A 17,213-nucleotide genomic window follows, 5' to 3' on the forward strand; every position below is an offset into this window, starting at 1 on the left:
TAACATAATAAGAAAGTTAAAAAAAGTAGCATTAATTTCCCGCTTCACGTCTAAAAGCAGAAAAAGAGAAAAAGATTTTTAAAAGCCTGGAGCTGATTAACGATCGCAGACGTGGACGCCTGATATCGGTTCGATAGGAAACTAGCACACGTCCGCGCGTACGCTACACGGTATCTAGAACACGAGACCCATTCTGCCGTCTCTCTTTCTCACTCGTTCCCTTTTCTCGCGAGGACACGCCTGGCGTCGCGACGACGAGGACGATGATGATGAGGAAAGGAGGACGGGGGTGGAAAGGCGCGCTCGTCGCCGGGAACGCTCGCGTCGAGAGGCGAGAGGTGGTGCAATAAAAGAAGGAAGGGTGGGGAAGGGGAGAGAGAGAGAGAGAGAGAGAGAGAGACGAGAGAGGCCGTTACACCGTGTCTGCCTCGTGTGTTTCTTCCGTCTGGCCCAGAATGCGAAGCAGGCTTTCACTGCAGTTTTCTCGTCTGGGTCGGCTGCTTCACTCCTTCGTCTCTCTCTCTTTCTCTCTCTCGCTCGCTCAAGAGCGAGCGAGTGGTCGATACCTTCACATGGCACTTTTAAATGTCATCAGCGTGCGATTCCCGAGGTCGATCCGCGAGCCTTTTCTCAGAGACGGCGGCTGTTTCATCAGCGGATGAAACCACTCTCGACTTTTGACCCTTAGCAGTCGCCGCATATACGGATCCTCTATAATCTTAATGAATTTCTTTTCGAAACGAGGCCACGCGGAGACTCCATGAGTTCTTCGCGAGGACGCTCGGTGCAAGATTCATGGTATTTTAAAATTAACCGGGAAACGGGGCCGCGTCCATTTACGCTTGACGCTGTATTCGCTGGAACCGCTTAACATTTCATACCGAGTGTTTTCATGATTAAGAGACTTCGACAAGAAAGACTCGGGTTGAATTAATTAAGACGTTTGATAGGCAGAGGCTGGGATTCGGCGCGAGCGAGTATCATCGAGTGCAGATAACGAGCTCGCACTCGCGGTGCGATTCGCTCGCAAAAAACGGCCTTATCTGCGTCTCGTCTGGAAAAACGTTGGCCTTTCACGCAGATCCGTTCGTTCAGCGGCGTATAATCTAGCGGTCGCTGCAATCGTGCTCGTTCGTATAGCGATCACGACACGCTCATTAATATGCGCCGATAATCGTGGCGCGCATAATTTGCGCCTATATAAGTGCGAGCCACGCGTTTAACTCTTTAACCGCTTAGTAGAGCCACGGATGTCCCCGAGGGGACGAATATCCGTAAAGAGGAGAAGAGGAAGTTAATGTAAGGCTGCATTATGGAGAGTTACTTTTGAAATCGCTCGAAATCGATAGCATAAATAGCGAGACAAATTTATTAAGCTGGTTTAAATAACACTCACGCTAATTGCTTGGGGATCAATTCACTAAACGTATCGATTGCTGAAATCTTTTTTTAACAGCTATTATTATTACAATCTATCCAGTTTTGGTCATTAAATAATACACATGCTTAATTTTTTCCAATTGGGAGTGGGAGGGGTATTCGTTCAGTAACATATTTTTATCGAATATTTACTTGTTAATTATCGTTGAAATTGAGAGAAACAACAAAAAGAAAGAATATGCTGAAAACGAGATAATGCTCTTGAAAATACACTTGAGCCGGGCATTGATGTGTTATGATAATACATTTAAAATTATCGCGAGTTATCGCTGTCGACCTTGCAACGCCTCGCGTTTGACGCGTTTATTATTGAAACGGGAATCGATGATTGTGAGTTCTTTCGGATTTCAACGAAAATATTCGTTACGCGTAGCCACGGTTTACCGGGCCTCGGGGGATGTACATCTGTCGCGCATCTCGGACCGGTATGCGGTCAGCTCGTAAACGAGATAAACAAGTTAGGAATGCGATACCAGCCGCTATTATTTATTTTTACACTTTCAGATATAGATCTCTCCCACGAGGAGAGAGATTCCACGTGTCAGCCGCGGTCGTCACCCTGAAAAAACGCCACGCTCGCACGTGGCCGCCTACGCGTAATGGGCAAATATTAGCTCGAATCGAAAATTAGGTCGATGGTGCCTTCCTCTTTTTTTTCTTTTTCTTCATTCTTTTTCTCGTTTTTTTTTTATCGGACGGCCCGGTCGAAAGGGCCGTGGGAAACGACAGCGGGAACGTTTACACAAGTGTGCCTCGTACGAGGCCACCCTCGCTCGCTCGATCATATCGCCGCGCGCTTGGTATGACATCGACGAGAGGATAATTGGAGCGTCTAAATCCCGTCTCGTCTGCTAAATTAAATATCCGAATAAGCGGATAGCCCCGCTTTCCTTGTCCGCGACGCGTGACATTCCGTCTCGCGCGAACGAGAATACGAATGCGATGATGTGTATCCTCGGATGCGTTGTAGCTATGTGAAACGCAATTCGCGGTATCGACATGTTGTCATGAGCATTACTCGATTCATTTTATTAAGTTAATCAATTCATTTAATTAATTGATCGTTTTATTAAACTAACTAGTTAAATTAATCCGCGCTTAATAAAGTTTTTTTCAATTATTTTTCTATTTAGCTCAATCCATTTGTTTAAATAATTTAAGAGTGATAGAGACGAGGATGCCGATGTTGTTACGAATTTCACAGATTCCTCGCGTCAACGTACGCCGACAAAAATTTCTTTAGCCGGATGCGCGATGGCGGACTATCAGATGATGTCACACGAAATCGCTGCGTGAAATTCAAGCCTTTACGCAATTCCGTCGGTCGTTGACGGTGACGCGGTTCTAGCGTAAAATTGCTCTTCGCGCAGAACGTCCGCGTGCATCCGCAAACTGTAATCGTGACAGCCGACCCGCTCTCGCGCGCTCTCGATTACGCCTTTGAGAGGCGTTTCCACGGGAAAAAGATATTCTCAGCTCGGAGAATTCCGTGCGGTCGCGACGTTCGCGTGTGAAACTCGTCCGTAAGAATATATTGAAGGAAGGAGCGCGCTTCCGCCTCACGCGCGTGGCGACGAGAACGTCTTTCTTTCTCCGCTTCCTCGCCTGTCGGCGTGAAACGGTAGCGGCGTGATCATTCGGCCGATTCCGCAAAGCGGAGCTTTTTGTCGACGAGCGCCACGGTGCAGTAGCGGCGAAGAGTGGAAGCGGAGAAAGTTATGCGCTGGCGTGTCTGTTATTCCCGCGGTAAACGGCCGCGCGAGTAAGAAAACTGCGACCTCGCGCGATCTTAACCCGTTCGTTTTGCAATTTAATGTTAGACGGGCGGTTAGAAAGCGCGGTAAACGCGCGTCATCGGAAGAAACGAAGGGAAAACGAGCGCCTTTGTGTTGCGATTCAAACTCGGGGCGTTGCAGTTAATTTAATGCCGCCTGTAATCACATTTAAAGGCGCGATGAGAGTTTAATCAATTTTACTATTTTCCACATCGTTGCGCGAGTCTCTTATCATTATATATTGTATATCTTAAATTGCGCATTCGGATATGCAATTTAACGCGCTTAATAAACGGCTGCCATTTTCTTTACCTTTATAATAGAAATATCTTTTTTGCGCAGGTTAAATAGTTATTTATGTGTTATATATGTGTAATCTATGGCGCGGATGTCACTCGTACTGTAAAGCAAGAGGTTGAAGGAACGCGAATCTCTCTTTCTCTCTCTGCTAAAAATTCTATCCGAGAAGACACTAGAAACTTTAACAGAATTTGATGGAAGTACTCAAGCAGGATGTGCCATTAATTAATCACGTCCTGCTTGTTTGTGCTTGTAAAAAGAAACCTCTCCACTGCTGAAACAGGGCTTCTTCAATTGCCGGAAATCCTTTCTCTCTCCTCTCTCTTTCTCAATTTTCGTAAATTCCCTCGTAATGAACGCACGTTCTTTTCGCGTTAAGCGAAATCGTTTATCATGAATAAATATTGAAGCAAATGAATATTGAATTTCAAATCTTAAACGATACTTAACGGTCCTTCAGAAAAAAGAGAAGAAAAAGACGAAAAAAAGGCGAAGATATTGACATGACTTCCGCGTCGAAACTCGCCGCTGCCTGTTGTGGCCTAAAAAAAGGAGAAACGTTTGCGGTGCCGTTAATATTTTTAAAGGACATGTCGCAGTCGTCGCGTCTAGACGGGTTGCCGACGCCATTATCCGGGCCTCGTTAACGCTTATCTCCGTCAAACGGGAAGCAGTGTCTACGCAATGGCGGGCGCATTGCGCAAGTGTATGTGCACACATGCTTGCGTACGTCCGCCGCGCGTGCTCGCGTACCTTTACGCTCCCACCTACGCGTGGATTGCGTCACGTTCTGCGCTTTTCTGCCCGTCTCGTTTCAGCCTATTGACCTCTGTCTACCCGGACACGCGTAATTAATCCCCTATAGACGTACGTCGTCGAATACGCACGCGGCGCTCATCGGCGCAACGCTAATGTTTCCGGAGCTTTCGGATCGCACACTACGCGCGGGAAAAATGTGGATGCAGAGGAGCGCTAAGTTCAAAGGCTGTCGTCGCTATGAACTGCTCAAAAACTGGGTAATTAATGCATAATAAGGGAACCATCTCCGATTTCAATACTTTTTGCAAAAATCGAAAGAATTGAGTGAGTATCGCATCGTACAAAAAAGAGAAAAATCCGCAATTTTTTTAAAGAGGAATGTCCGAAACTGTCTCATCTAAAATTTCGTTCATGTAATGATCAGACAAAACAAAAATAGTTAATATTTATGTACGTGCTTGTGATTATCTCGGTGAAAATATGTACAGTGCTAAAAAATACATGTTGACGGACCGTTTCTCGAATTTGCGATTTGCTTACAACGGCGGCTTAACCGGAAGCCTGAAAAATAACTACTCTACATGATAAACAATAAATTAACAACAACAATGCAAAAAGCAGTTGCGGCTGAAATTTCGGAAAGCATGCACAAGCTACCGTCATCGTTTTGCAATGCAAATTCATGAAACAATCGCGCGCTCCGCAACTCTTTTCGCTCGATATCTGCGCGAGACGCTACGGTCGGCCTGTTTTTTGAACGAGTCGACCTTAATTCAATGAAGCTTATTGCGCGAGTTTCGCTTGTTTTCTTTTGTTTTTGTTTTTATCTGTCGTTTTCGTCGATGCTGCGAATTGATGAAATTATTGACAGCAACGGAAATTGCGCAAATGATAAATGACGGAGCAGTCGCGTGGCGCGATGCGTTACTCGCGCGCGCGGCTTTTTCGCGACGTACCATCGTAACGGGAGTTAATCGCTTCATAAACCCGGCGGGGCAATTTGCGCAGCGGCGTCATGCAAATTGGCGAAGAACCGACGGTAAACCCGCGGGACGCGGGATTGTTCATCCGCGCTCGCGCGCTCTCGGTCGCGCACTCGCAAGTATGAGCACCGCGTACCGCAAACGAAACCGTTAAGATCATCAAGTTCTGCGCGAGCGATCCCTGCATATTCATACGCTCGCGCGATGAGATGCCTCGGGGCACATCGTTATTTCTTTCCTTTTTCCTTTTTTTTTTTTTAATGTAACGTGCAACGGTAATCGATATCGAGTACCAATCGACATTGAGCGGGTATATTGCTCTCCCGAGAAGAGAAGAGAGTTTGGGAAGTTTTATATTCTTCCGCGATAATCTTTTGATCTAACATGAAGCGACCTGACGAATTTTAAGGTTTCCGAATCGCGACCGGATGAAATTTGTTATCGGCATGACAGACGTAGGTACGCGTTGCTGCTGGTGCGCCGATCAATGGACGGAATGACGAAACGCGTCTATAAAAGCACATCGTCTGAATAGTTTATTGTTTAAACGCCGTCGCGCGTCGCGCGCGACCGCTGCGGATAATTCTCCCCACATCGAATGTTCTCTTTTTGCTCTTCTTTGCGTGTAACCCCTTGCCTTGCAATAGCATGACATCATCATACATCACTACAGCCACGAATTATCGAACTTTATCGTAAACCGATTGCGTGTTTGTCATCTTCAAACTTGGAGTAGCGAGCATTTTGATGGTTCGTAGCTTTCCATCAGGAATCTGTATTTCGTCATTACATCAAAGGTCGTTTGGGGTTGTTACGCGCTCTAGACGATGATTGCGCTGGCAATCAGCAATTACGATGAAACATTTGAGCAAAGTGTATTAAAATGTGGATCAAATATGTTCGTGATTCCGAGATTTGGTTCAATGGATTTTGTCTTTTGATTTTCGCGCGTTTAGCGACGCACAAGACGTATGAGTGTGTGCGTTAAGCTATTTTCGCTATTATACATGTAGTCAAGCGATAGTCTAGCCGATTGCATCTTTTCCTGCCCTCTTTTTCGAAGACACAACAATTGTATTGTACGTTTAACGCGAGGAGAGAAGTCGAAAATCGAACAGAGAGACTCGACTTGAGGCTCGGCTCGGTAATGTGCAGCCTGCTTTATACGCACGCCTCCTCGCGACGCGACACGATGAATGCTCCGAACGCGCGTTGATTTACGGCCGCATCGTATCGAGAGCCGGACGTTGCGCAAAGTGCGATTCGCTTCGTCGGTCGATGATCGGGGCGTGAATCGCTCGCATCGAAAGTGGAATAAAATTGAGAAGAAAAAGAAATTGACAGAAAAGAGGGGTAAAACGCCGGCTAAATTTTTTCTAATCTTCACGTTTGTCATCGTCATTTATCCAGGCCCATGTGCCTCGAGGCCCGTTTGAAATTTCAATCGACACGTTCCGCGCCAGTGGAATGCGTTCGAATGCGGACCAATGGAATCACCGGAACACGACGGGACTGATTGGGGGAGGGAAAATTCTAGACGTATCAGATAGATTTCCCACGTGACGTCACTCGGGATCGAAGCTCGGGGCCGTAATATTTGTTCGGCATTGATCCGCCGTCACTCCGATGACTCTCGAAGGCAAGATCTTTTTGTCTCGGAGGTTTTTCTCGGATCCGAGGAGTGCACTCGTACCGAGGCAGCCGAAACATTCAGGGGGAGGGCTCTTATCGCTCGCTTCCCCTCTTATCCGCGCTCCATTTTCAATTCTCTCCCTCCTCTCCTTTCTTTCTTCTCTCTGTTCCTCTCCCTCTTCTCCTCTCTCTTTCTTTCTCGTGTTCACATTCGTGCAAACCGCTATTATTTGCAGATAGCTAACCGAGACGGCGGCTCTGATAGCGGCTTTATCGCTCTTCCTACTTCTCCCTCGTTCCGAGCGAATCCGAGACACTTACGTTGTTTTCTTAATGCGTCTCTCCCTCGTGCGACGCCGGCGCGCGGCGACGTGCCGCGTCGAACGAGAAACCAATTCGTTCTGAAACCGCATCGACCCGTTCTGTCGCCGCGATCGATTCGATTCGCTCTGTCACGGAAACTGAGACTCGTGATGCCTCATGCATCCTGGAAGTCTTGAGGCTCTCGATAGAGCGCGTTGCGATCTTTCAGAAAGAAAAATTACGAGAAAAAGCAATTCCCTCCCCCATTAAAGTAAAATAGTATTCAGAAATTCAAGGATCCCAGTACTTCAGCCCTAGATAAAGCTTCAATGACTAACAGTGACGTGCGATTCATTTCCTTGAAAGTGTCATAATAAATCTAATTTTTCTCAATTTTCAAGAAAAGTATAGCCGATCTATTCTGTGCCTTGAACCGTCTAAAGAATAATGAACGGCAAAGGAGAGTAAAGAGTAATAAACCATACTATCGCCCATGCCATACGTAACTTGCGACAGGATCCTGATTCATGTGACCAACCGACCGTCGACCATCACCCTCGAGCTTGCCGTGGAAGAAATCAATAGCGTTTAATTCTTTCTATATAAAAACTTTCCACCAGACAGACGACCTCAAAAGTCATCCAAGCGGATCGCAGTATCTTCTTCCTCCTCCCTCCTCTCCCCTCTATATAGATCTCTGTCTCTGTTTCTCTTGTTCCTCTCTAATGAATGAGAAATGCTTTAATGAGACGTAACAGCGTATTGAATTTGGGAAACGAGCGTGTCATCATCGAAAGTCACTTAGCTCGTGCAGTCCGATGGGAATAACGTCGCGAGAAATCTCGCTCGCGGTTTCGCCTGCATGTGCGATTGCATCGCGTGAAGCACGGGGGCGCAAATGCACTCGTCGCACGGCACATCGTCCCGCGACACGATAGCACGCGTGACGGCCGCTCCTAATGAAAGCCGCGGTATTTCCTCGCCGTCTAATTAATCACGCGACGTACGTCGTACGTAACGTAACACGTGATATAAACCGAGAAATCGCGGTCTGGCGAGCCTTAATTGAGCAGAAGCGTTCATTTTTAATCCCTCCGTGTTGCCCCTATTTCATCCTCATGTCTTACCCCTGTTAATCGTTTCTACATTAACCCATTCACGACAAATCATTGTCATTCTTGCATCAATTTGTATTTATATTATTTATTATATTTATATATGTATATATAATTTGTTATATTGTTTATTATGTACGCGTATATTATTATTATTATTATAATATATTATATAAGTTTTATATTACTTTTTGTTATTTTATTATTTATCTATTCTATATTGTATCCTATTTCCTATTTCTATCATAGTTCCTACTATTCTCGCGTTATCTCGCACAGACATTTATAAATATTCAGAGTTTCACTTTCGTGATAAAGAAATTCAAGTGGGCGCAAGAGTTCACAACCATCGCGACGACGCCACGGCGCGCGGAACCGATTTGTCTCGTGGCCTTGGGGGCGATAACAATAATTGGCAGCGTGATTACACGAATGTCGCGCGCAAAATACTGCGGCGCGACGGATCGAAGAAGTGTCGCCGAGATCCGATCTAATCTTTCAACCAGCACGAACGCCGCACAAGATGTGCCCCGCGATCTCGATTTTAATCTCGCGTAGATTATTCCTTATCTACCGATAATCTCGAGAAGACAATTTCACGTGTCATTGATAAAGCGTCGGCGGCGCTCGGGGGAGATATATTTCAAAGCAATGCAACGGTTATGCAAGATCCCGTCGGCTCCGCTCCGACGCGACGCGGGGCGGAATTTCTCGCCGCGACGTGCGGCAATCGATGTTTCGCGCGGTGGAAGGATTCTTTTTTCTTTTTTTAGAACGACCTTTATGCGCGCGCGAAGGTGTAGCAGGTGCCGCGAGAGTATAGTCGCAGCGCTTTACAGCGAGTGCATGATGTATCCCCGGTGCATTGCCCTCATGCAGGGTGGTACGTTCTCCTCGATCGATACGTTTTACCAAACGACCACGACGGCGACGACGACAATGACGACTACGACGACGACGACAACGACGGCGATAAAGAAGAAGACGAGAACGACACATTCGAAAGCACTCGCGAGCACCAGCGATTCTCGAGACGCAATCTCTCAAGCGCGTCAGTGATAAATCCGCGATTTGATAATTTCGATTATTACTCGCTGCATTGTTAAAGCGCGTGCAATAATTAACGCTAATGCTAAGTGAAGCGGACAATTGTCAAGGCATTCGCGACTGATTAATTTGATTTTGAACACGAGTCTGTCGCAGATCGTAGAGCGATTATTGATAGGTGCAATAATGTATAGGTAAAGGTAAACGATCGTTGGTGCGCGTGTCGAAACGCGCGCAAATCGCAGATGATAACGCGATAAACAAGGAACAATTGTGATCGTCGGTGGATCCGGTTGGCGTGACGCGATCGTAACGAATCAGCAGGAAGATGATAGCGGGGTTGCTATCAGCCTGGTAGAATCGTAAAGGGAGATGTCGGCGCGATGCGCGAATCGATTGGGGGAGTAACGCCACGGAAGCTTTTCCGAAAGAAAGCCGGTTCTTGCGTACGCGATTTTTGCGGCGCGAGAGTACGAGCGAATTTCAATTTTAGCTCTCTCCGAATAGTCGAGAGCTAAAATTGAAAATCGCTGGTACTCCCGGAGAAAGAGAGAGAGTATAAGAAACAGTCCCTCGCGAATTTCGATTCACGTTTTCTTCTATTATATTGTATTAATTTGTATTTTTTTAAATATTATTTATTATGTTAAAATATGTATATATAATTTATTATATTATTTATTATGTCTTATATTATTATTGCTATTATATATTATATTATACATTATATTACAATTGTTTTATTATTTTTTATTTTATTATTTTATTATTATCTATTGTATATTGTACATCCTAATAATTAGAAATAACATTTATATCGAATTCTAAAACAGTTTACGTTTAAACAGTTACGTTTTTTTCACGTTGTATATTTTTGCGTTGTAGCAATTATTTTGTATCTTTGTTTTAGAACATTTTACATTTAGTTTATGCACATGAGGAATTTTATGTTTGCGTTTTACATGTGCCGCGCCGCGTCGAAAGGCACTGCGTCGAAGTGCACATGCACTCTACACCGATGACAATATTTGCAATCGATGCAAGGTTAAGACGACAACGACGATGACGATGGTGGCGCAGCGGAGATTGCGTAATCTGAAAGATGCGCGTGGAGACGTTATACGAAAAATTATACACGCTTTATCGGCGATGCGCCAATGGGCTGGCGCATATTTTAATCGTTGTTTGTCAGGCACGAGCCTCGAAACCAGGGACATTGATCGAGCGGTAGGATCGACGTCGCAAATATTATGTTTCTCTCCCGTGAATATCTTCGGACGGATCATATTTTCGGCGGGTCCCCGGCTCCCCGCACGCACGTCGGCGGAAAACATTTACGGTAAAAATCTGCACGCGCGAGAAAGAAAAATACGGGGATGCAAAAAAAACAGGGAGGATGTAAAAACAAGAAGCATCATGCATAGTCTCATATTTAAATATATCTCGCGCGAACGTTCTTTCTCCAGAAGGTCTTCCAAAAATACTTGACGTCTCCTTCTCTCGCACGCAGGTGCCATCTTCTCTCTCTCTTTCTCTCTCTCTTGAATCGATCAAATGATGAGCCAACGAAGTCGAATGTCTTGAACGAGTCAGACGCTCGGCGGCCGTAAATCGATACCGTTTACTCGCGCGAGGTACGGTCACCTCGCTCTCGATTTCGTTATCCGCGATTGTTGCTCCGATATATCGGCCGAGCGAGAATAAAACGCAGCGGCGCGCGTAAACCGCGTTAACCGCCCGAGAATCGAGCGCTTCCCAGCGAAGTTACATCCGCGGGGCACCTTCGAGCCACCGCTTCGCCGTTCCCGGCGACTTTGACGCTCGTCCATCCTCCCGCTGGGAAGTGAGGGAGGGTGGCTCGAGAGGGTAAGCTTCTCAGAGCGGGCAACGCTCGCTCGCTCGCTCGCGATCGATCCGGCAAAGTTCGCTCTTTTGCGAAACTACAATTTCAACCGTGCGGAGGATGACGACGATGAAAACGACGACGACAACGACAACGACGACAACGTCGACGATGGTCCCAAGGGTGTCGCGTTTCAAACAAGTCGCGGCGGTATCGAGCGAGAGCGTACCGACGAAGGGGGGATTTTACGGTCCAGCGAGGTGCCGGCGCGGATTCGGGAAGTCGTAAAGTGCGTTACAACCTCGCAGAGCGGTGCTCGCGCGATTTCGCGAGCCGCTGTAACGTTACGATCGGTGCAGCAAACGCTCCCTCTCCTCGTCGCTCCTCTCCTCGTCACCGGCTAGCTCTATCTCCGATCGATCATCCGAACGACCTCACGTCCGCTCGCCTCTCTTTCATCTTCTTCCGCCCGTCCTCGCCACGTCGTTCATCCGGGTTGCACCCCCGCTTCTCACCCCGGCGCGCCCGTAACGTCGCCCCGCGAGTAATTCAGTCGTTACGCAACACCGTGCGGAAGTCTGGAATATTACGGTAATAAAATGTATCGCGGAGTATGCGAGAGAAGAAGCAATCTCCGTTCAATTCGTGCGGGCCTCCACCGCCGCTGTTTTTACTCCATTTGTCGCGAGGAAGGTCTTCTCGGCGGAGAATCGCTGCCACGTGACCCCCCGCAGGAAATTCGGAGAACGTTCCTCGAACTTATTTCTCGATATTTTTGTCACTTTATGCAGCAGAGAAATGGCGAAGGTTATTTTATGTAGAGAAGAAACAAAAAATAGCAAAGATTTTGTTAATATTTATAGGCTCTATTCCATTTATTGTTAGTCGAAGTTATGTAGACAAATGGAACTTTAAATGCGATTGTCAGCGCACATATTTCAATCGCTCGATTTAAATTTAGTAATAAAGTAGTATTCGTCTTTAGCTACTTGTTGAAGAAAGTCTGAAACGGAATCGAAACGTTCGATGAATATTTTACTACTTTAAATAAATGGAGTGATTGTAATATACCCTCCGACAATCACGTGTTATGGTTCTATACCTGTCCATATATCGTTCTCATTGAACGAAGATTTATTCTCGAAGTGCAGTAGATTTCAATTGTGCAGTCGAGATACGTATCGGACTTAGTGCACTTGATACGGGCTAATGAACTACTTTCGGTTGAGATGACACCTCTATCGCCAACGCGACACGTAAGTGCAATCGAATAATCCGCGCTCTACTCTGTCACGTTAAAGTGGTTCACACGACTCGGAAACAGAAGTGGAAGGAAACCACTTTGGTGAGTATAAATCTCCTTAATTTCCGAATTAAGGAGATTTATACTCACCAAATATAGCGCATTTCTATATTCGGTGCATATAAATCGTTTTACCTCGAAAAATGACATTGATTCTCCCCGAGGAAATGCTCGATTTTCTACTTTTTGGTCCACCTTGGTGTCAAACGCTTTTGTCGACTCAAACGCGAGCATCACCAGAGAATTCGTGCTTTCTCACCTTTTTTAATCTCACCTGATACTCCAAATGACTATGTGTATTCAGGTAGAAATAGAATTGCACCTTTCGCCGGGTTTTCCTTCTCTCGCATATGGACCACAATTATCCGACAAAACTGAACTTTCCTTCCCCTGAAAATAATAGAAATAAATAATTAAAAACTCAAGGTTCTCTATGATACATTTTGCATTAATTTTTCTCTACAAATCATTATCCTGTTAGATTTCTCTCCACATGATTTACGAAATAAGTAATGAAAAAGCTAAGATACAAACGCACAACGGACGAGCATTATCGCGATGACACTTGCAAGATACAGAATGAAAAAGGGACAAGAGTGGAGGTAAATACGAAAACGAAAAATCTCAGTTAACGCTGCACATCGATCATGTATCGATAATGCTATCAGGACACAAGAGAGCTTGATTTCGATCGACATCCGATATTCGATTGTGTGTTTATGTACGTATGTGCGTGTGTCGAGCTTTGCTTGAAGATATCCATATCTCCCCTGATCGGTGGATTCAGTCGCGCTGGTAACGCGATGCGATGTTACACCGCGAGTAGTCGATCGATACGAGTGGTACGCGAGTGGCGCGAACGAACATTCATCCCTCTGTGTGTCAGTCGCTGCTGTCTCCGCCGCGCACCCTCACCCTTGCTGTCGCAGCAGCAACAGCAACGGCAGCAGCAGCAGCCGCAGCCGGCGTCGCGTCCCTCTTCCGCTTTCCCTTTCGACGGCCTCGGACGAGCGCGAGAACACTCGCGAGCAGAGGGGTGCTGGAAACCCCTTTAAAGCTTTAACGCGACCGACCGACCCGGTCGGTCGTTAACGCGCGTACGTGCCGGCAAACGCTCGCGAGCGGGAGAAATGACTGGCATCGGCTCCCGCTCGTTAAATCGTGATCAGATGGTCGTAAAATCGTATCGATGGAGCGGCATCCTCGATACTTCCGCTCGGAGATGTGCGCAGGCGAGGTGCACTCTGCTCTCTGCACGTGGACGCGGAGCTGTTGGAATAAAATGATCTCCGGATAGATAGCTGTGTGTGTCTCTGTATATCTTGATGAATATTTTATAAGTATAAAAGTAATATATATATAATGTTACAATAAAAAGAATAACATAAAATTAATTAAAATTGAGAAAAAGGTATTGAATTAAAATAATACATAAAAATAGTATAATGTTATATTTTTTAACTATCTGACGTTATATTCGAGAATACACTTGTACCTCTAACAAATAAGAAAAATAGAAAATTGTTCAAAATGTCTATTAATTTATTTGATATATTGTTGGTCCGTTATTATCAATATACCAAAAATAAATGTGATTTGTTATTATAAATGCGACGCGAGCACACATGTTCGGAGCGTTGCAACGGGGGATTCATTTATCGATCGATCTATTTCGATCTACGATCAATTGGACGGACAAGCGGGAGAGGAAACGGGATTACGGAGGATGCTCGCAAAAGAAAAGGAAAGCGCGCGGTTCGCGAATGCGAATCCGCACGCGACCTCGTTCTTTCGTCGCTCGTGTATGTACACTCGTCGGCACTCCAAGCTCGTACGACCTTCTCTTCGTCTTATCTCTCAAGGTGCGTCCGAACCGCACCATCCCGTGGCATCGCCAACTGTCACGTCGTGACGTTTCTCGACCCGCCTCTTACGACCGTGTCGTACACGTGCATGCGTGCGTGAGCAGATGTTTTAAACCGGTGTTCTCGAAGGTACGAAGGAATTTGCGAGTGAAGGAGACTGATCGAACGAGCTCGCTTAATCGAGTTCCGATTGTTGAATTATATCCCTATAATAATAGGGAATCATAGGGAACTTTTCACGGAAAAATGCATAACTCAATATTGATTCATGTCAAGTAACGATTGTGAGAACAATCTGACAAAAGGGCGTGCTGATCTGCGAAATTCCTGAATTCGCGAGTGCTCGAAACGATTGCTTCAAAGATAATTGTGTTCTTCTCTTGCATAGCGTAGAAGTTGTTTTTAATTATATTACAGGTAACGTTTATTATTTTATTATATTACAGGTTTATTATAAATATTTATTACAAGTGCCCGTTTCCTCCTTGCACAGCGCAGGAATCTATTTTTAGATGTTTGTTATAAATAATTATTGTTATAAATAATTGCGTCTACCTCCCTTTCCGAATTTCCGAGTGTCCATGTAAATTAAGCATATGCATTTATGATGCACTTCATGAAATACACGGGCAGTTTTCTGTGTAAAGAGTAGCGGGCGTTTCATGACGGTAGTGGTCACGAATCAAACGCGACACTCTGTTCGTTCGATCGTGCAAACAGTCGACGTCACAGAGAGATTAATCCAGTGGATATAATGATCTGATTTATATGCGAGTTTACGCGAATCGAGCGCAACGGCACGACGCTAATATCTGCGTCCACGTGTAATAGACGCTCTCGCGATCGAGCGGTTAAACAATTTCATTTTCTCCATTAATTTATTCACAATTGTTTACACAGCACTCGCGCGTGTAGATCACGAATCCTTTTTCTCGGCATGCTGAGTGACAGCAATCCCGATATATACAGATTAATATATAATGTACGATTTCATCCTTTATTTAACTCTTTTGCTCCAAACACCGACTATAGTCGTCATTCATGAAATAGCCTATAGGCTATTCCATAAATTTCATTCTTGTAAAAGTAAAATTGCACCATTCGCAAGTTGGATTTCTTCCTCTCGCGGTCTTCGTGCGTTATTCTTCCACTTCGCGAGCTGCCATTAACGGCTCAATTCATCGATTCTTTGAGGGTACTTCCTCTTCAGTGGTCCATCGTGCACGACCGACCGACCGCCAAAGAATGCCTGAGAACAATGATGAGAAACCTAGGGACGTTAGGAGAATGCCTAAGAACGCTAATAAAACAACATGGGGTGCTCTGTTCGAATTCCAACAGCGATTGCAGTGGCCGTTCCAATGCAACGGCATAGCGCAGCGATTTCAAAACTTGTCGGCAAGCATGTTGTGTGCACGCTTTCATTAAGCCGCCGTGACGAAGCTGAGAGATAGTAATCGCTGTGTAGCAAAGTTTGCTTTGCACTCTGAAAAATGCAACATATAATTCCAGCAACTCGATAACAAAATAAAAAATCTTTAGTTTTGAAAAGTAATAAAAAAAAAGGCTGGGTTTTGTGATAATCGATCGGTATATTTGTAGATTAATAACATCTTATATCTTCTCTAATTTAATGAAGTTTGATAATTAAAGTTTTAATTTGATATCCGAGTTGCTGTGATTAAATGTTAAGCCGATATTTTCAAGTTAGAAATATTACTTATTAAAATACCGCAGCAGAGATACGTTTAAATTGAATGTGAATAATAAGAAATGATGTAATGATTTAGATTGCCTGCTTAGAACGATATTTCACGGGACAGTAAAATTTGACGGATATATTGCAAAGTTGGGAGGCCAAAAAGTAGATTCTTCGACAATTTCCGTTATTTTACAAACAAATAAAATTAATTATAAGGCATTATTTTTATTATTAAAAAATGCGTTTACACGTACTTCGCTCAGAAACTTATTATAGTTTTATCAGAATTCCCATCAACTCATCTCACTTTTATCGAAAAAATATAAAATTATATATTTTAATCGAAAAAGTATAAAATTATATATTTAATTCAATATGATACCTACATATATATTAAGTATACAACTGTAAAACAAACGATAAAAATATTTTACTTACTGACAATAGTATCTGTCAGGTTTCCCATATAATTTAATATAATAGTATTGTACCTCGTTTTGTACAAATTTGCAATATCGGAAATCTTTCTCTAGAAGTTTTCTACATATCTTCCGACAGCGATACGTGACAGTTTCTCAATAGCAAAGGTAAATTTCGAAAAATAAAATTGTTGATCGGTCTTTTCAGATGCTGTCGGTGGGCCAAGGAATGGAGGTCGGCAGCAGTGGACGCGGTGCACACGGCGGTGCATCGGCGAGAAATGACCCGACCGTTGGCGTGATGGCTGAGGCGGTCGGCGGCGGCGACGTTGGCGATGGCGGTGGCAGCGATGCGAAAAGGCGTAAAGACATACAGGAGGCGATGATCGCCGCGGCAAGGGATCGCGCGATCCGTGCGGACAGTGTCCGGCAGGATCTCGCTCTCAATCTGCCGCCACGACTGGAGCTGCCGGACGGCGAAGAGCCGTACGGGGCGCATTCGGATCTTCATCTCCGCAACCCGGACCAGGTGAGAGATCAGGATTGGAGCAGCGACGTCGCCGGTGAACCGAATCGAGACGCAAAAGCCGAATCTCTTCTCTTTTGTCTTTCGAATCTAGCATTAAGTCTAGTATTGGTGATTAAGTAGTCCAGATTGCGTCTAGATGATGCTGAATCAAACACATACTTATGACAGCACAACATAACTTATGGTGATAATTTTATA

At 44.9% G+C, this 17,213-nt stretch overlaps 1 protein-coding gene across 2 annotated transcripts in view; it reads left to right on the forward strand.

The window, feature by feature from the left end:
* Nucleotides 1–17,213, forward strand: part of LOC105276614 (mitochondrial distribution and morphology protein 34) — a 76,742-nt gene that overhangs the window by 50,367 nt on the left and 9,162 nt on the right. For both annotated transcript variants that reach the window (XM_011334390.3, XM_026974442.1), the window contains exon 3: nucleotides 16,695–17,015. In XM_011334390.3, coding sequence (XP_011332692.2) covers nucleotides 16,695–17,015 — 321 coding nt within the window. The remainder of the gene's footprint in view (nucleotides 1–16,694; nucleotides 17,016–17,213) is intronic.

The sequence above is a fragment of the Ooceraea biroi genome, chromosome 12 (assembly GCF_003672135.1).
Source record: "Ooceraea biroi isolate clonal line C1 chromosome 12, Obir_v5.4, whole genome shotgun sequence".
Classification (NCBI taxonomy): domain Eukaryota; kingdom Metazoa; phylum Arthropoda; class Insecta; order Hymenoptera; family Formicidae; genus Ooceraea; species Ooceraea biroi.